Source organism: Ischnura elegans, chromosome 9 (assembly GCF_921293095.1).
Source record: "Ischnura elegans chromosome 9, ioIscEleg1.1, whole genome shotgun sequence".
In the NCBI taxonomy this organism is placed as follows: domain Eukaryota; kingdom Metazoa; phylum Arthropoda; class Insecta; order Odonata; family Coenagrionidae; genus Ischnura; species Ischnura elegans.
In genome coordinates, this window is record NC_060254.1 from 93,384,443 (window position 1) to 93,405,692 (window position 21,250).

Genomic DNA, 21,250 nt, shown 5'->3' on the forward strand with positions numbered 1-21,250 from the left:
ATTTGCAATTTTTGCTTCAATAGGGGGGGGCAGCTACCCCCTCGCTGGGTACGCCAATGAATGCAAATATTATTTAATCCAAAGGATAAGACTCGTCGCAATGTGAAAAAGAATTTTTATTTGGTTTTATAAGATTACATATATGATCCTCCCAGCTCAGTCTTCATCTTTCTTAACAAAAACTGGAAAACAGTTCAAATGCTCCAAAAAATAAAAGTCTGAAATACTTATGTAACTACTAATAATCATACATAAACATTTTCAAGCTTCAACCATTATAACAATCTATACTAACAATGCATTTATAATCCATAATAGTCATGCATAAAATTGCACTAGTGAATATTTTATATTTATTTGTGCACCTGGCACATTGGATTTATTGAGCTTATTTAGTAATCTAACAGCATAAAAAGAATATTTGATAAATCTGTGAAATCTATTCCATGATTAAAAATTTTGGTTACTAATTTCAACAGTAATAAATCTTCAGAACATTAGTTAAAATTTGAATGAGGTAAGAACATGATAACTTATTCGAACAGTGTGCATTTGGGAATTCGCCTGTGATGGACTTCTTCTCACTCTTCTATTTTGCCCATTTCAACTCTTTCTAGTTCTCTCAGTTTTTCAGCTGCATTCAAGCCTGATCCATGTATTTCGAGTTTAGTCCCCCTGTGCATCATCCTGTACATTGGTACATTTTCCCTCGTTCCAAGCATCATTTCCATGGTGTTGATTTCATTGCGTAGTGCACTGAAGAACAAATAATTACACAGGTTATCAATCACATTATGCATCATAATTATGCATTCATTATTGAAATTATGCTAGACTTACTCCCTATCATTATGGTCAAGCTGTTTTTCCTCTATTGCCCTCCGGACTTTAGGCCAGAACATTGAAATACTTTTATTGGTATCTCCTTTATCTGCAATGGGAATGGTGCTGTTGTTTTCCAGAAAAGCTGGAACAAATCCAGGGTGTGCCGATTTTAGCCGAAGGGTAGAAGCACGATTAGCACGTACTGTTACCTAGCAAGGGCAGCAAAAAGGATAAAGATGAATTCAATGGTATTTTATCTTTAAAAAAAGTTTAGGAAAACAGCTATTCCATGTCAGTGCTCTGTTATCATTAGCTAATTGTCAATTGATCACGTAGCAATTCTCTGATTCATGCGTTCCATAACAGGTTGATTGAAAGGTTAAATTCAGCTTGCTGTGCTTTCTAAGCAGTGCTCACATAACTGATGGGTAGGTAGGTGGAGTAGATAATTGGAATCGGGTTAGGATGCATTAAGAGCCACTGCAAACTGTGGAATTTGAAAGGATTAAATTCTCCAACTTAAAAAAAATTATCTTTAAATAGTTTATATTATAGGAAATAAACTGATTAAATATTTTTAATGCACCCACGTTAATTATTTTGTTTTGGAGTACGTTTTTTTTACTGAAAGTAATTGAAATGTTGGGTGACCATCATGAGTTGATATTTTTTTGGCTAAACTGCTATTGTTGCCTAGACAGTCTGAAAGCAGGAATCTTACAAAAATTGGTATGCATGTACATACTTGTATTTAAGAGTAAGCATCATGGGAACAGCCCAAAGGAACTATGGGGTGGCAGCTATGTGTGGTATTAAAGAGTGGGTTATGTTACACATGTATGCTAATGCTCAGTGGTGTAACTAGGAATAAGCCTTGGGAGGGATGGGATGGGTGATGACCCCTCCCCCCAGGCAAAATCTGGTGAAATAGAAAAAATGACATTCCTGGAAATACATTTTAAATCATTTTGGCACTGAAAATTGAACTTTAAGCAGATGCAATTATTATATGTCAAAACTATACCATTGTTTTAAATATTTTTTTTTAATTCTCTGAGGCTTTGGTGGGGATATATCCCCTCATCCCCCCATAGCCACTGATAATGCTTATTCCATTCCTACCTCTGTTTGTGTCTTTAATTGCATAATAGGTTGAAAGATACGATTGCCTTGATATTGATGGATAAAACTTTTTCAGGATTCCATTATTAATACGTATTATGAAATCAAGGGGGAGATCTAGGGAATTGACTACTCACCATCATGACATGACTTAGTTTAGAATGTACATGACAAAGTTTAGAATTCAAGATTTTTTATGTGTTTCTCTAACTCGCGAGTTTTTGTTCCGCCTGTTATAACCTATGACATTTTGAGTGTGTGCAATTGCCCCAGAGGAATCTTACCAACCGTTTTTGGTTTAGCGGCAAACCAACTAGTTGTGCCGGAAAGTACAGTGGAACCTCGTTAAAGCGAGTACGGGCTATAGCGACACCCCCGCTATTACGAGAGATAGCCGATGCACCGTCAATTGACCCTATAATAAGCGTGTTAAAAAATTCGTTTTTACGAGACCCTTTCGGTGTTGGCTCTCGCCATAGCGAGGGTTTCACCGCCGAAAGACTTTCATGAAGACTCCTTGACCTCTGTAATTGCTAGCGATCTGTTAGAAATGAAGTTAATGGAGTGCTCAGTCTCAAATTTATGTGGTAAACTGTCGTTCAATAAATATAATGATGACGAAACAATGCTTTGCATGATTTTTATTCAGTGCGGCGCTTATAAATTGTTTGAATAGTTAGTCGTTATTTGAGTAAGGAAATTTAGTGATGCAAAAAAACATTGCCTTTCATCTGGATTTATGCTTACGTTTATCGGATAGATGTTTATCTGTCGCCGTACCACTCCTGTTCCTGTATATCTGTTCGCAACAGGCATATTGGCTATTATTTGCTCCACCTCCGGTAAAGCGACAATTCGCTATAGCGAGTGTTTATTAGTGCACCGTGGGGTGTCGTTATATCGAGGTTTCACTGTAGTTAACTCCCCCTTCAAACTATGACCACAATCAGCTCCCAGGCATATTATACATAGGGGGAACATTGCTAAGCTTTTTATGTTGGTCAAGGTTGTTTTCTTTACAAATTACTTCTATTTTGTTCCTTTGCGATTATGATTTTAGTTTTGATCAAGTACCAAAGTACTATTGGATTGTTGTGGTTAGTTATCATCCTAATTAGATTGTATACTGGTGCAAAGGCTTCCGCAGTGCGATGGTAATGAAGGCTGCATTTTTCCTGGTTTCACCGCATTGTTGTTGTGATATAGACTACAGTTTCTCCTGCATTCCAGCAAGCATCCTCAGGTCGAAGTGCTTGATGCCCTGTCTTGGCTGCTTTTATGTAGGCTACCCGGTGGTGTGTGTTGTCGCTGATTGTTGCCTTGCGGCTAATAACATTCGGGTATGGGGCAAAGAGTCTCTTCGACGTGCTGTGGAGTTGTTAGCTATCCTCAGCGGCAACACACACAACCAGGCTGCCTATATAACAGTTACCAAGACACAGGATCAAACACTTTGATATGAAGATGCCAGCTGGAATACAGGAGAAACTATTGTCTCCATCACAATGACGACACGGTGAAACCAGGAAAAATGCAGCCTTCATACTATTTCAGTCATAAAGATTCATGTTACCAAACTCAATGCTCAAGTCAGCACTATTATTTTTCTCTTCACTTTACAGCTATTGAGTAAAGAGCATATATGTGTATTTTGATCAATCAGGATTTGTATCATTTTATGGTTGCTTAAGAAGTATTGCTAGACTCACATGTAGCTAGAAAGAGGTTATTTCAACATTTTATACGTTAGTCTTGGATTCGAATACATTTTGTGCCCACAAACATAATGATCAATGTTACCTGAATGCTTGTGATGCATGTGTTAGTATTTTTATGGTACATGTATTTTATGCTGACCTCAGTGGTGAAGGAAGTAATTCCTCACCAGCCAAAGCCGTGGTCACTGGTTTGAGTCCCGCCTGGGTATCCAGGACATGGGTGGTTTTCGAATTGTTTCGTCTACATTATAAAAATGCTAGTAAGTGGGGGAGCTTGTTGGCATTGGAGAAATTGGCATTATTTTGCATTTTAAATTTAAACTATAATCCTTTTCCCTTTGCTCTTACACTTCTGGTGTTCAGTGTGTTCTTACATTCCTAATGTTCAGGGGCTGATCCAGAGAGGGGTTAAAGCTCCCCCCCCTCTCCCCGGGGTATCCAATTTACACTTGATAAATTGTGATTTTGCTCAGCTGTCAAATATATACAGGACAGAAGAGCTCCGAGTGGGAGGAGACATAGTACATGTTTGTTTTAATAAGTTACTGGTACTGTTACAAGCCTCGAAATTCCCAAATTTTTCGTAAACTTCCGGACCCCTACCACTGCACTGCTGGGAGGTTAATCTCTAACATAAGCCCCTGCCTCTAGTCCCGCTGCCCCTAGTCACTATCCTGGATCTGCCACTGCTAGTGTTAATATACAAAAAAGGTATTAGTTGAGAAGTAAATGGTTTGGGAGGACATGGGTTACACACCTATGTAAGTACAGCATTATCTCATAGAGAAATCTGAATTTTATTTATGTATGTAGTGATGGTATGCAAGATCCCTATATGGGTGATAGAATTTGCCATTTGATTATTTTTGTAAGGTTACTTTCATAGGTGGATCTAGGGGGGAGGGGGCACGTGCCCCCCCCCCCCCCAGACCCTTATAAAATATGCAAGTTTTAATATGGTCCCATTATCATCGCGTTCGTTTTGTATTACGAGGTATCCTTGTGCCCCCCCCAGAACAAAATCCTGGATATGGCCTTGCTTGTGCCTCCTCCAGAAAGAAATCCTGTATCCACCCCTGGTTGCTTTTTCAATTTATTTTAAAATCTTTGAAGAACAATTGGTACGGGGGAAAGTATTTTGCCCCCCTACCCTAAATATGTGAAAGCACAAGCTAGTGGCTTAGTCAGGAGTGAGCTCTACCCTCACCTATCATTACCAGGTTTCAGTTTGAATCAAGGTGTAAGTGGGAGCTAAGAATTTATTTTGAATGTACAATAAAGCATAGTTCATTCCTGAAATTTCAAGACGATTCAAAGCTTGGAAAAGAATTTGGAGGTAATTGAAATATGAATTGTTCATCAGTATTGATTATATCTCAAAAATCTCTATGAGATCTGTTTTTAAACATATTCATTACATATTGAGAAAATTATTCTGATGAATCCTACAGAATACAGGATACATCCACCGAAAGTCTGGTAACTTCACTATGATGTATTGTTTTCTGCTCAGGTTTTTAAACTACATAGGACACTAATGAATGTGAGGGGAATCAGTATGTATGCTTGATAGTGAAAAAAAATTAATAAGAGATATTCTGATTGTTTCATAGCAAACTAACTAATTGAGTATTTTTCAGTTAAATTTCATTACAGAATCTGTCATACCATGAGTGCATTGTACATATTTCCAACATGAAGTACTTCATATTACTAGTTCTGCAATGGCCAATAGATGTCATCAAGTTGATTTGAAGAACTGGAGATATTTTTTTTTTTTGTTTTGGAGAAAATTTTGTGTTTTGAATATTTTTCTAAGTGAGGGTTGGATTCTTTCTGAATAATCAAGGAAAATGGAGTGGGAACATAAAGTGGGTGTGTTAATTTTGTGTAGTAAATGTACTATAATTGAAACATACATTCCAATTTATTTCAATACTATGAAATCAATTCTCTCCTTTCACCTTGTCTATTATTTATTATTATTATTATTAGTTACTTTTATAATTTGTTTATAACAAGAGCGTACCCAGGATCAAAACCTGGGGTGGGGGGGGTCAAGCCATGGTCGTTCAAGCTGTAACATTTTACATTTTAGCATGGAAAAGGTGAATGAAACCATCATTTTAAGAAAATTATAACAGCACTTTATTAGTTTTAAAAATTATTTGCTCAAAAAACATTTTGGTCACTTGTCTTAAACTAATATTAAAGAAAAATTGTTGAAAATTTTCGAGTCAATCCAGTCTGATTTTCCTTGAAGACTTTATTGAATTTTGCTTTTAGGGGGGGGGGGCAGCTGCCCCCTTCTGCCCCTCGCTGGGTACGCCCATGGTTTATAATATTTTCCTTTGAGTACTATGTATTGCGATTCAGGGATGCTGTCCTAATAGATTTTAACCCTTTCACACCGGATGTCGAGTGGAGCTGACAGCCATTTTCATATGTAGAAGACCTGACGTTGGGATAGCTGTCGCAGATTTTTCATCGCAAAGGACGTCGGCTCTGGCCAACGCTAGGGAAGGAAAGTGGTGTCTGAGGTATCAATTGTCTGATGCATTCAGGCCTGGCCTGTGACCCAGCTTAGTGAGTCCTTAGGGCCACTCCTCGGCAATTAAGCCCGACCCTCCAACTCATTTATGATCATCCTCACTGCAGGAATCCATTGCAAGGTGTTTACATTGCCAATAGCTTTTTCAATGATATATTTTGTGCATACTACAATTTTTTTTATACTTTGAAATGAATTCTTCATTTTTTTTCTGTGCGTTAGCAATTTTTACGAAATTTTAGCATTAAATATAGCGAACTTCTGGAGGACTTATAGCCTTAATACCTCGCATTTACTAATTTTATTGTTATTAATGCTAGAAACCTGTTTAAAATTCCACAATGCTTAAAAAAATGTTAGTAATTCTTTCAGAAGAGTAAATTATTGAAAAGCAAATCAATTGTTGGTTGAAAAAACACTGGTAACGCAATAAGTTGATCGTGGATTTGTGCTATGATAGGGTTACAGGGTGTAGTCCAGTGGCTGGGGTAAGGGACGTGCGCCCCGTTGAGCTGGGCCCCAAATCTGAGGGAGGAAAATAGCCTGGCAACTCACCCCCAAAACAGAGCTCCGTACAGAGAGGTTTAAAATATTGTAATGCTACTCGTAGCACGAAAACGTTTTCCAATTGTAGACGCCGGCAGGAGAGGCTTAATAATATAGGTTCTTATTTCATCTGCTATAAATGCTCCTCCATTCCATATGCAGAAATGTATGAAGTACTTGATAAAAAAACTCCTTGGTTGTAGGTATGCCTAGACCATAGAAAGGGTCAGGGCCGTAGCAAGTGGGGAGTGGGGATGTGTTCTGTGAGTATAGAGCAAGGGTAGTGCTGCCTCTCCTTTGATCCCCATGGAGTGTAGTAGGGAAATGGTACATAAAGGGTAACTACTTCTCATGGTATGTAGGTACACTCTACTTCCTTTACACTATACTTACTCTTTTAGGGGAGCCTACTGGTTTACTCAAAATAGAATATCTAAGCAATTTCTTGGTATCTATCAGCTTTAGGATACTTCTAAGCATGAATCCAAAGCCATTTTATGTGGCCCTGGTGAAACAGACTAGTCTGAAGCATGCTGAGAAACTTAGAACATGAAATGTAAGGTTATAAATTAGAGAATATACTTTCATAGTACTAATTTTGTTGGTACCTGTTTAGTAAATCTTTATTTTTCAGCGGGTCAAAGTTTTGACAGGTGATAGATAAAAGAACCACTCAAAATTGTACTGTTTTACTGTCTTTATCAAATTCTTTCCACCATTTACATATTTAACTATTAGAATTTTACATATCTATGTACAATAATCTTTTTAAGAGATGGAAATTGAGGTAACTTTTAACAACATGTTATTGCTTCCACACAAATTGTTAATGCATGCATTTCAATCATCTTACCGTACCTTATTGGGTCTAGTTTTTGTACCCGCATCCTGACTTGGTGGCTGGTATGAAATTTCAGGGAGACATTTCAATGGCTTCAGTCTTGAATTTCGTTGGCCAATGCCATCTTCCAGTGCTCCTCCTCATAAACAAAAGTATACTTATGATTTCAAATGTTTTCTTATTTGTAATTCAGCTATTTATTTCTGTTGTCAAATGCTCGAGTGAAACTTTTTCTGTAAAATGTACCGATATTTCTCATTCCTATATTTTAAAATTTTATTGGAACTATGTAATGTGCACTTGAATGCCAATTCACCAAAATTGGTCATAGAAGTACCTACAATATCCTCCTTTTTGTGATAGATGTATTAATCAGATGGGTATTGTGGAATATTCCTGGTTTAAATGGTTACATCCTTCCAAATATATTTCAAAGTGTTGTGAAATTATTTCTTTTTCATAACTAGTTAATGTAAAAGATTTCCTGAATTGGATTTTTCAATATCAAAACTGGTATTCTCACTCTACCTGCAAATTAATATTAAGGATACTGATTGTGGTGTTTCTTGGAATATCATTTCCTTGGTTTTTCTTGTCCAGTGAATATTATTATCAGATTATTATGGGAAGCTCTCAGAAAATTATGAATACAAATAATAACTCCTACAAAATAGGAAATGTGAAATTAGAATCACAATGCCTGAATCAGAGATGTAAACAAAGAAAGTGCCATTTCTTCGCTTCATGCTCTTGGGGAAAATTATGGTAATTTCTGATAAATATTAATGGCCATCCTTGGCAGAGTTTACTTACGCATAAGTGGCTAATTTTTTTAAGAATTTTATTTCTAATATTAGAGATTTTCAGATTAAATTTAACCTAACTTTTTTTTTTTAACTTAAATAGCTTCTCAAACCTGAACTTTTTTTACAAACCTTTCATGCATTTTACAGCAAGAATTTCACTAGAGCATTCAGCCATAAAAATACACACAGTTCAGAATATCATACCCTTTATTGAAAATTTATCTATAATATCAAATGTTGAGCAAATGCCTGTGTTAACTCATGCCTACTGGACTAGATCTACTTATTTTCTCTTATGTAGATTATTATAAATTTTTGGAGAATTATAACAACTTTAAATAGTCAAATATGAAAAGAAACACCATCATTAATGGAGTAAAAAAGATATACATATATCACAAACAAAGAGCAATGAAAAAATTTTTGCGTCAACGTCATTGGAATCCCATATTTCTGTGCATAAATAGAAAAAGCATTGTGCATGAAAATTTTTGAGTCAGTTGATGTCATAAGAGGTTAATTTAAAAAAATACTGTGAAATAGTTGAATGGTGTGAGTTGCTGTCAGCTTAAACAACCTGTATCAGTGATATTCATTGTAAGTAGCTGTAGTCAGCTGATGTTATTTTAGGTTAAAACTCTTGGCCTCAGCCTGACTTATGATGATTTGAAAACTTTTCATGCATAATACCTTAGTCCTCATAAAAGTATTTCCTCTTAAAAGGTAATAAAAACTCATACAAATGCATGCATTTGCACGTATGTGGTATAATTATTGTGTACTCTCATCATTTCATCTCATTAAAATTTGATTTTATGAAGATTAAATTATTTCAAAATGATGTACTAACCATTTCACTGCATCTACTGAATGGGTGTCACCATGGGTTGCATGTTCCTCAATGCATCTAAAGAGTGTGTCTGATCATTTTTTGAATGAATTAGGTACCTTCGTCCCATTACACACAAGAATTGTAAGTAAGTGAGAGGGTTAATTGTACAGTAATGAAATGAAATATCCATACATAGTTGGTGGCAGAATTGGAACCTATGCAGATATTTTAATATGACTACCTATAGTCATCTGACTCCAAGGCCTGAATTTTAAATAAGTAATTTTCAAAAATCTCCCATCAAATTTTCTCTCTGCTGTGTCAACATTGTGTTTTCCATTAACATAGCTATTTGTAGTATAAGAAAAAAACAAATTGTACCACATACCTATCAATATAAAGAAAAGAAATGATTTCCCTTCAATGCATGGCTCAGATAATGACTCTTTTATCATTGTTATTTTACTTTACACATACATACATTCACTATCTTATTGGAATTTTATGAAATAGGAAAGTCAGGGTAAAATGTTCTACCACATAAATTATTATTGCCACCAGGGAGTTGCTTGTACAAGAACTCTGTCACATGATTTAAAAAAATATGTGTATCTGTATATAAATAGATATTTTCTTCCACTAATTTCCCAAAAAAAAGATAGCATGTTTTGAAGCCAAGTAAGAGCCAAGTCAGGGAATGGATTTAGTATTGATATATGTGGTCTCACTTTATGCCCTACAATACCTGGGGCATGGGACTTTAGAATCCAACCCTTTCTTACTCCCTTCACAGTGAGCTTACACTTGAAATAATGAAAAATGAAAAAGCAGGAGCAATATCCACAATTTTTAAATTTAATAGTACTACCGGTTTCACTTTACAGCATCATCAGTACGTACCTGATGATGCTGTAAAGTGAAACCAGTAGTACTATTTGATTTAAAATTGTGGAAATTGCTCCTGCTTTTTCATTTTTCATTAACCTGCTTTTTCATTTGTACCTGATGATGCTGTAAAGCGAAACCGGTAGTACTGTTAAATTTAAAAATTGTGGAAATTGCTCCTGCTTTTTCATTTTTCATTATGTCACGTTTCCACTCCATCTCGCCTGAAACCTCAGAGCTTACACTTGTTGGATGTTAGAGACATAAAGCTCAATCAGAATTGCAAATATGGATTTAGTATCTGCCATATACCTGCATTTGTACTTTCATTCCTCAGGGTCAACAACCACGTTTCGTGCTGTTCCTGAAGTGGTATGGAAGAGGGAAGTAACGAAGGCTGTCGCTGGCCCGTGGGCCCTCCGGCATGGCCCTGTCTGTCCCTCCCCATGCCGTTGTTCTCCTCCCCCAAACCAGAGTCCGACTGGTGCTGACGTCCCCTGTTCCCAGAGCACCGACTCCTCCCGTTTGCAGTCGGGAATGTGAGTCTCATCTCCACGTCAGGCTGGGGGCAACTCCCGGCAATAGTCACTGACCACCCCTGTGAACTTTCACCCGTTTGAGTCCCGGTGCTCGCCTCTGCCCCCCACTCGACGTCACGTCCCCTCCTCCGCCGGTGGTGGCGGTGACGTCCCCGGTCATTTGGGTGTGAGGTCGAAGGGCTAGTGGGAGAGGAGGAGTGGGGTGCCTGGGAAGAGTCCGATGGTATCCTGCTGGGGTTTGGGAAGAATGAGAGTTGAGTTGGGCGAGACACCGCTGACGAGGGGCTGTTGATGGGCACGAGAGAATTGTGTGTGTTTTGCACTCGAGTCGGATTAAGGGGTCTTGGAAGACGTGATCTAGGATGGGTTGAGCTCATGAGATTGGCAGTCTCTTGAGTCGGACTGTTTTGGGGGCTGACTATTTGGGGGAGTTTAGTGGGGAAACCACTTCCATTAGGGTCGGGAGCTGATAGGTCCAGAGGGTTCACTTTAGCATGTCGTGAGTGGTTTGATGTCCTTATTACTGTTTTCTGGGGTTTCAATTCCTTCTCTTTTCTTGACTCCCTCACCGTCGCTTTTTCCTCCTTCCTCAAGCTCCGCGATTCATCTTCCTCACAACTTGACTTTAAGTCTGCGTGCATCAGGTAGAAATTGAGCCAGCCACAAGATAACGATACCAAATCATCCTCATTGTTGTTCTCAATGCCCAGAGCCACCTTCCCTTTGTGGGACACCTGATCAGTGAGCAGGGTCGAGGATTCATTAGTTTTTTGTCTCTTCAAACTCCCTCTTTTGCTGCTGGATTTGGTGCTCGATTTTGAACTCCTACTGTCTTCATCACTTCCAGATTTCAATGCTGGTTGTGGAGCCGCCCCTTCCAACTGAGCGTCACCATTCTGCTCCACTTTGATTATAATATTTGAATCACCTGGCTGAGACACGAGGTCTACTCTCTTGCCTTGCAAATCGACACTGTAGTGCATGTTATTATTGCTGTCATTCAAAGGGACCGCCATCACTTGCTCCTCGTTCTCTTTGTTCACCAATTTTTCATCTGTGTCGTCACCTGCATGTTGATTTTTGATCCCATTCTCTTTCCCCTCATTTTCCGTATCCATTGAACCTTTGCTCTCTTCCTTTATTGTCTGGAGTTCGGATATCTCAGTCTCGTGGGGTTTTGACGGCTTAGGAACTCGCGATGCACCAGACCTTGATCTATTCCTCCCTCCGAGTTTCTTTGCGTTCTCGCTGATCAGCCTCGGCCTTAACCTGGCGGCGTCCGTCTCTGGTCCAGCCTCCACACTGACCACGTCCACTTCCACCTCCTCTTCATCGGAGTTTGAGGAGGCGGAGAGAGACGAGGGTGGCGTGGAGGAGGTGGAGGACCCCAGGTGGAGACTCCTGTCTTCCGGTATGCACTTGAACTTCTGCTGGAAGTTGCCACCACGAGTCCTCATTGGTGTACCTCCCTTAGGCGAAGGGGTGGGACCAGAGGTTCCGTGTGGTTTGGCCGCTCTTCCTCCCGGTTGAGGGATGTTAGTGCGGTTGGTGTGACCCAAGGGAACCCTTCTCAGGGGTTGAGAAGGCTTAGATTGGGTTTCTGAAGGGGCTTTCGAAAGATTTCTCAATCGGGGAGGCCTGGGAATGGTCTTCTTCGCTGTCGCCATCTCCTCAGCTTTTTTCCTCTGGTTTCTTTGTCGTTCCATCTGTAATATGAAAAGAATATGTTACACGTGTGCATATTTGGAACTTTAGCCACATACACTAGATTTTGGTTTAAGAGACCAGGGGCACAGCTAGGAATTAAGGCTGGGGGGGGTTAAGGTGTAACTAATACTGAGGTGTTTTGGGGTATGGAATACCCACCAGGATAAGCAGTAGGTGTGAGATTGCGGAATTTTAAGATAAATGGTTCAAAATGGCTTTACGGCTTTCTGAGGGATATTTTATTAATCTTTACACTATTCTATTAGTACATAATATCAATCCAATTAAGTAAAATGGATTAAACTTAAAAATTTCTCTAAGCTCTGGGGGGGTTTTATCCCCCAAAACCCCCCCCTCGCTGTGCCACTGAAAGAGAGCACCAATTATTTGGGACAGCTGCTTAATAGCTGGAGGTATAGAGGACGCATTAACTCAATGGTTTTTAATTGTGGGTAAACTAGGGGTTTGCATCAGCTTTCGAATTTTAAAAAAGAAGTCATAGGAACTAGCTTTGAAACTTGGCCATGACCATTTTAAGGCATACTAATATTTATGGGTATATTTACACTCATTACGCGCTATCGCTTGTAACTTTTGTCACGTGCGATGCCATATGGCATCTCCCCACTTTTGACAATGCCTAAAATTTGATGAGACGCCATATGGCGGCTCAGGCAATTGGATCTGCGTTCCAACTTTTTAGTGTACACTCAATACCTATGGTTGAAAATAATGTTAAAACAAATTTTAATTGTTAATTATGCTTTTAATAATATTTGCTATCGTACATGGACATGATTTATGCAATGATTTAAATTTGGGAGGCATAGGTATGGCTGGTCCGGACAGATCATACATTTGGTAGAAACACGTTTGGCTTTACCGAGGGCAACTTTGCGGCTCATCGTCTGCGTGAATTCTTTGTAACATCCGTGACAGCAAACACGGGCTTTTCTAAAATGAAGAAACAGCGCTAAAAATAGTGCGAAAAATACTAATTCTCAATTTTATGTAATGATAATTTTATCCTCTAAATTACCTGACTTTGAAGACTTTAATCAGTGTTATTTGTATTCACCAGGTAGTGCGTCAATTTTTTTTAGACCCTATCAACGGAATCCCAAGGAATATGCAGCCATTCTTCTATAATTTATCGTCTTAACTGCTGGAGGGCTGTGGGCACCTGGATTCCGTGTTTCATTCCACAGTATAAAAGCATTAACAATGCAAGTCCCAAAAAGAGCATCATCGGCCACCTTGTGGTACCAGCTTACTGTTTTTCGATGGGTGCAGTGATACGACGAAAGGGTGTCGGCAATGTCAATTCCTCCCTTTATTTTATTGTACTCAATCACCATCTTTGGCTTAGTTACTATTTCCCCTCTTCGATTTATTTCCCCGTTGGGATTATCTCTGATCTAATGGTGGTGGAGATCATCAATACGTCGCGCTTATCTCTCCATTTCTTTACCGTTGCTCCACCAGTTTTCCATAGCACTGAAATGCCTTTCTTTAATTTAGCAATCGTTATTTCTCTTAACAGCCCTTTCCTATTTTTCCTAATGGTTCCCACAAAATGAGTCTTATCTCCCAAGCTTTCTTTCCATAAGCGTGGGATGAATCATCTCACTAGAAGTATCCAAACATTACAGCAGGAGTTATTAGAAAGTGAATAAAAAATCGAATGGGGAATCATACATGTATTCGAAGAAGAAAGATTACCTGACTGAGGATTCATACGACTCCTCAGACACCCTGAATTACGGGTGTCTCCTTCAGAAAATCCTTCAAGGTCGTTAGTGTAAGCCGAATTGTCAGAATGAATCATACGCTCGATTTCTTCATCGTTAAAACGTTTCTTTACCCCAATAATGCATGACGGAGTACACATGATGTATTAACTAAACTGGTTATCAATTCCGTATCGAAGGCAGGGACACAGCGAATAATTTTGGTATACTGATGCGCTCCTCACTCGGTTAGGTATGAGCGACAACTGACGGAAGGGAAAAAAGCTCTGGAAATGTAATTTGAAACATTGTGTGGTGATATAATACCTCAACCTTCCACTTGAAACATAGAAGGATATAGGCATTGAAATGTGCCACTCCCAAAAAAAACACGAGAAACCGAAGGTGAAAAAAAAAATTATATTCGAGCTGAAATGTGCTACCAATACCCTCCCTTAACAGAAGATAACATTGTCTCATCAGTGCATTAGGAAATGTAGCTTAAATTTCAAGTTCTATACATCGCTTGATGATTCAACGAAAACACTACTTTGATGCCCATTGGCATCTCACTAGTTGCGTCCAGCATCAATGCGAGATGCCATATGGCGGCTCACTAACTCGGATTTGAAGTTATGTGAGACGCCCTATGGCGGCGCGTGGCAGGGAACGTGTTAAGATAGATTAATCAGTACAAGTTTAGCATCTCACAATTTTACTCAATTCACACTTTTTCAATTGCTGATTCTAATGACGTATCCTTTAATAGATAGTGGCTGGAAAAAATCAGACTATTTTCTATTGTAATATGCAATTATAATTCTTTCTTAACGAATACTGTCTTAGAATTTTTCTTGGATTAAACCACAAGTAAGCTTTTTGCCTAAAATATTATTTCAAGGTATGTCTTACTAAACGTACTCTAAGTCCCTTACGCTTTCAGAATAGTAGGCATGTTCTTTTTTGAAACGTTTTTGAGGATGAAAACTTCGTTTCACCCAGGAAAAATGCACCTTCATTTTTAACATATGACCCTGATATTACAACAGTACTTGTGAGCTGGAGTTAAAGCTCATAAAATCTGTATCATCTTGACTTCCAGATGGTACATCCATGAGTGAAACACACCTTTTGCACCAACCGCCTATGTCTCTGGGCTAACCGATCACGCAGGCGCTTTGGCATTGCGGATACAGTCTCTGGGCCAACGGACATGGACGCCTTCTTCACCCTCTCTGGAGGCTGCTTTAGCTTCTCGGATGAACACGGTGAAGGCGAGGAACCAGAGAATGATATCGAAGTGGCTGGGGAGGAGGAGCCAATTGCCACAAAGAATGCCTCCCCACCAACGAGGGGAGTCTGAGGTTTAGGAGTCCTGGCTGGGCTCTCCTCTGGAGGTGGTCCCCCCGTGGCTGACAGTGCCGACTTGGCTGCCCTAGCCTGGTTCCTCCTGGCTAACACCACGGCCTCATCCTCGAGGCTGTCCACTAAGCTGCAGTCCTCAGACTCTGCCCCCTTGGACACTACTGGGATTGCTGCAATGGGAATTGGGGAAGGCTGCGGAGGCAGAGGCTGTGTCGTAACCAATGGTAACAAGCCATCTCCCCCCAAGTTCACCGACATCGAGTCCGTCCTGGGTATGGCCGAGTACCGTGGTATCAGCGACATGACATGCCTGGGAGGTGATTCTGGTGGAGGTGGAGTTGGCCTCGATATCTCCAGCCGCTCTGACCCTGGTTCGCCAAAGTACGTCAGCCTGCCACCAATCTGCGAACCCCTGTTCTGGTAGGTAACCTTCCTTGGGCTCTCTTCTGCCCTCCATGGTTTAGTCCTGGACAACTCCTCAGCTACTAGGGGTCGGGTTGGCAGGGGATTGCCTTTGTGGGGGAAAGGTATGGGAGGAGTGGTTTGGGGAGCCCACTGTTCCTCGGTGGCCAGCCGGAATTTTCGGATGACCACCTCGGGGACAGAGTATCTTCTCCTGGGGAGTTGGTGGGGGAGGAAAGACTGGTGTCCCCCAGTGGTTCCAGTCCTAGCCTCGCCTTCCTCGGCTGCTTTGCCACTCCTGCAGCTAGAGCCCATGTCACCCTCCTCTTCCGTTGAAACCCCCGCTTCCTCTTCGTCTTCCTCCTCCTCCCCTCCCTCTCCACCTCCTTCCTCCTCCCCCTCTTCCTCCTCCTGCCGTCCTCCACCTTCCGCTCCCTCCTCTCTGCATCCGCAACTTGTCCTCGGGTGACGAAGATCTTGATCCCTCCGCGGCTCCCTTGAAAGAGCAAAAATGGTTTCCATGAGTAAATGGTTTTGGCAGTCTCTCTCCATCATTCTCTCTCCAATTACAGTGCACATAGCTCAGTGTTCTCTCTCCTTCGTCAACTTTTCAACATGTCCATTAAAGACTTGGACTCTTTCTATATATGGCCATAGTATAGTTCGTAGGATGATCGGCTGTTCTTAGGAAACTGTTAGTAAAAATAGGTGTCCGGAATCGATAAACCGACCCACAGATCTTCGAATTCCTGGGTCATTTACTCTGTCCAGGGCCTTAGGACCTTGTTAGCTATTTGTTATCTCTTTTTTGTGATTAAAAATCCATTTCGAACGTAGCTTCTTTGCTCAGTACAAAATTTGGGTATCCCATGTGAAGATACTGCCGGAGTTCTAAAGTGTCGTGGGACAACACACTGATCTTCCAGTGTTTGGGCGAATGCTTGAATAATGGCACAACGCAGTTTCAATGCACACTTGACTCTGTGGTCTCTCTCAAGTATCTCAATGCTGTCGCGCATCCATTTTAATCTTGGCTGAATTCTTTTTGGAACGGGTTCGGCAATTTAGGCTGACGAATTATCGCAGAAAATTGCTGCTGGAAGAAGTTGCCCTTGACTGAAGCACAAGCCTACCCATTTTAGAGCCTACGTGCACATTTTCACAAGACCCATGGCTTCAAGGTCCAGCCACAACATTTTGGTAAGGTCGCTGAGATGTGCTTGACGTTCATAGTTTCACAGAATACGAGATGAAACTCGTCAGGGAAAGTCTTGTTTCCCTGAACCCACTTTTCACAAGAATTCATCCTGCTCTCTGCCACTGCGAGAACGAGACTGTCGGGGAACCAACTGCCACAGCCTTCTGGTAGCATTTCCGTTATCCGAATCATGGCGAGACTGGCCCGCCTCGTTCTCTCGGAATATTGGAAGTAATCTCAAATAATAATCGTCCACTCGGGAAATTTTATCTCTCTCCCTTCCATTCCTTCATTAAATGGATCGATGCCGCTGACGTATCGAGTCTCCAAATTGCATCGACAGAATTTCTTCCGTGGTTTGGGACACGTCTTGATTTATGCAAGCACCCTAAATTTTTTTTCCTCCTCCTCCTTCCCCTTCTTCGACTGGCCAGGCACAAGGTTGACACGCTTTGCTGAAAAAAGGAGTGATCGATATTGTCTATCTGTAAGATGCCGGTGAATGGCCTGTCGCCCTATGGAGTGCCCCGAGCTAATTTTATATTCCGATCTCTTCGAGGGATTACTCTTTTTGTGTGGATTATTTGCAATTACTTATATGCTCTTACTTGCTTTCGCTTGCAAGGGGGAACTCACAATCCGCCCCACATACTCTCCAGGAAAAGGTCTGCGACCTTTTCCGGTCACTCTGCCATTTATAATTTTTGTCCTCCATTTTTCCTTTAGAGTCGTTTTTTCGTGCTATCTAACCCATTTAAATTGGATCCAAGGAATCCTGCTAAACAGTTCTTGACTTCCAGGCTTTCTGACTGATACGTGGTGTGGACTAATGTCTGCCACAATGTCTTTGGTGCCACTGACACGCTTCCCCGCGATGTTCAAATTACTCATCACCATCGATCTTTTAGCGCTCAAATGCTCCCAAAGAGTAGAGGCAGTTGGTAACACTGTAGTTGATAGAATGTTTAATTTCTCGAAAAATTTTCTTGGGTGTCAGACAATTTCAGGGGGGTCGATCTCATAACTTTTTGTCGTAGTTCGTCTCGTTCACCCCAAAAATTTGTCAGTCAGTCATTGGTCGGAAATGGGCTTTGTATTATTTAGATAATACTGTGGGTCATTATTTTAGATAAAACATTCCTGAATTTCAGTGATTTATACCTTTACGAATAATGTATTATGATTAAATACTGGTAAATATAAATGGGCTGCTCGGTTCTCTTATCAGATGTTCGAGAAAGATCGTATTGACTCCGTTTTCTAATAGTATGCATTTTAATGTAAATAAACTGTCGATTTCTTATTGATGATAGAGTGGACCAAGTGAACTCAATTATTCGTATTTGTCATTTATTAAGCAATTTTATATTCCTCGATAAAGCAAATCGCAGCAATAATTCTTTATTCTTTTTGGTAACTTCCGTTACCTTGAAAACGAAGCATCATAATCACGTGATATGAAGATGAAAATATAATTTATGGGTTATGTGCTATAAATTTAAAGTCACAGTTTCAGATGAACCCTCGGTTATATTTTTTGGAAGCTTTCATCATGAGACTTTTTCTATTCTTAATATTTAACCTCTGAATTTCTCGCCTTAAGGCCGCTTAACACTTGGCGCGGAATTGCGCAGGTTAAAACTGCATTTCTTTCTCAACATGGCATAGAATTGCGCGAATGCACGAAAGAAATTAGAACAGGGTCTATATTGCCATTTCACGTCCATACATTTTCGTATGCGTTCTTGCAATTGACCGCTTTACATGGCGCAATTTTGACTGTGCCTTCGTACGCATGTCAGAATGCAAAATTCCGTGCCCCGTGAAAAACGGCCTTCATGAAACTGACGACGGCGATTTAGTTTTTATTCTTTTGCAATGGTTAAATTCATACGCGGATTTTGAGGGGGGCACGTGCCCCCGTCCCCCCAGACGCTTAATAAAAAGACAAAAATTTTAATACAGTTACCATTACGTTCGTTTTGCTTTGTGTATTACGGAGCCTTAATCATTTAATTTCTTATAAATAACTTTTATGTTAAAATAATGAGAATATTTCGTACAGTAATTTATTGTTTTTATCTCAAATATGTGAGGACCGTTTTCCTGTCAGACATCCCCAGAAAAAAACCTGGATCCGGCCTTGGTTAAAGTCATAGCGTTTCTTTCGGTAAACAAACTCATCTTTTAAAAAAATCCAATGATTATTTGCTTAGGGACGTTATCACGATGCAGACATACCCACAGTATCGGCAGGAGTACGGTATGCGGTCACTCCTCTTAAGTTAAGCTAGAAGCAGAGAGTTGGTTTCCAAACTCTCTCGAAAACCATTATCCTTCCAAAAGAAAATTTTGTGCACACCAGTGGCGCAGCGAGGGGGGCTTTTTGGGGATAAAACCCCCCCAAAACTCAGAGAAATATTTAAGTTTTATCCATTTTACTTAATCGGATTAGGATTACTTATAGAGTAGAGTTAGGATTAATCAAATATCCCTCAGAAAGCAGTAAAACTCGCCATTTTGAACCATTAATCTTAAAATTTTTCTGGAGGAGGACCCCCGCAAATCCCGCTTACCCTGGAGGTTATGCAATACCCCCACATCCCTAAGTACGCTTAAAACCCCTCCCCTAGCCTTAATTCTTAGCTGCGGCCCTGATGCACACAGCGAACCCTTACTGCTTGTTCAACGAGAGATTCGGTGGGATAAAACAGCGAATTTCTTGGGTGTAATTGGTTTACCTTGTGTTACAACGGTGTTAAATATCATTTTAAAATTGATTGTTTGAGGCGTAACTTGGTGAAAGCGATTCATAATTAAATTAAAAAAGAAGAACTTTGTGCTTTCACATTAATATAATTATTAATTCACATTAATATATTAATAATTAATTTCATCATTTTAAAAAGCTAAAAATTGACCGGGTGGAGTCAAAACTTCACCAACGCGGGGATAAAAAATAATTAGGAAATAGAATTCGTTTTTCGATCGAGTTATGTGCTGATTTAACGATCAGTATCGACCTTATTTGTATCAGAGTTGCATTCAGAACTGCCTGATCTATACAGGGTACTTTCCAATCACCTTACGCAGAATAGCTCACATCGCAACATATTGAAACACACTTGCGAATACTGAAACAGACGATTGGAACGCATCTGCGCTGGTGTGTTTAAAAATGGTCGACCGATTGGCGGCAAAAGTTGAATGTTCTAATTCCCTGTCGCTTATGAACTGACCCTCGCCACATGAATAATGAAGAAGGATGATAATTGTTCGTCTATTTCATGCTGTATTTAGTAAAAGGACTAGTGAGTAATAATGGAAAGAAAATAATGGAATTATCTCTACTTATTAATTACCTCTCCGTACCGCAACTGAGCCAGCAGTTATGCTTTATTTCATATTTCTGGATTGAGATACATTACACAACTTACATTCATATCACGCAGATAAAGCCGTAAAAAATTTTAACACCTTACATTAAATTTGCCGATTATACGGCACTGAATAAAAATTAATGGAATGCAATTAATAACACATGAATGTTAAAGGAAATTTTGTATATGATACGCCCAGCTATCCATGTAAGCTAATGAAATAAATCTGCTTCGAATTTAAGCAATATAACATTTTAGTTTATCTTACATTTTCCATTCCTAACTTTTTTGATGAGGATAATTACTCGAGAAAATCTAGTAGCCTCCTCTTGCTATCGTTCGTTGTTGTAATATCAGTCATTACGTTTGGCGATTAAAATATTATATTTCCCAAATTACAAGGTTAATTAACTTATTTAACCCTTAACCATTGACGTGAGATATTTGATACACTACCAGTGACGTGCGGTCTGGGAAACCGCAATAAAACAAAAATTCGTAAAACGTTTGCAAAGTCATTTTTATTACTTAGTTTACTGTTTCTTTGACTTATCAACTATTTAAAAATTTACTTAACATTATGCATTCCATACGAACGAACGTTTTCAGTAAAAATTGTTACTTGAAACAGGATTTAAAAAATGATATAAAAAACACTTGAGTTGTTATTATTATCGAACTTTTTTAATTAAGCACTTAATTATACACGTTATGCAACTAAAAGTGCTTCCTTACAAATTATTAATTATTATTATTCTTAAAAAATCACTAGGAATTGTTTTAACAACTTTTTGAATCATTTC

At 39.6% G+C, this 21,250-nt stretch overlaps 1 protein-coding gene across 2 annotated transcripts; it reads right to left on the bottom strand.

Moving 5' to 3' along the window:
- Positions 1 to 98: 98 nt before the first annotated feature.
- LOC124165702 lies at positions 99 to 16,212 on the bottom strand. 2 transcript variants are annotated; one of them, XM_046543188.1, is made up of 5 exons: positions 15,231 to 16,212; positions 10,439 to 12,371; positions 7,621 to 7,742; positions 841 to 1,034; positions 99 to 756 (listed from the first exon to the last, which is right to left on the bottom strand). In XM_046543188.1, exons 1-5 carry the CDS (start codon positions 16,182 to 16,184, stop codon positions 582 to 584), a joined length of 3,378 nt encoding a protein of 1,125 aa, XP_046399144.1. In that variant the 5' UTR covers positions 16,185 to 16,212; the 3' UTR covers positions 99 to 581. The 2 variants fall into 2 exon arrangements, with proteins under 2 accessions (XP_046399144.1, XP_046399145.1); XM_046543189.1 differs by lacking the exon at positions 841 to 1,034 and having other exon boundaries at positions 659 to 756.
- Between the last annotated feature and the right edge of the window lie 5,038 nt (positions 16,213 to 21,250).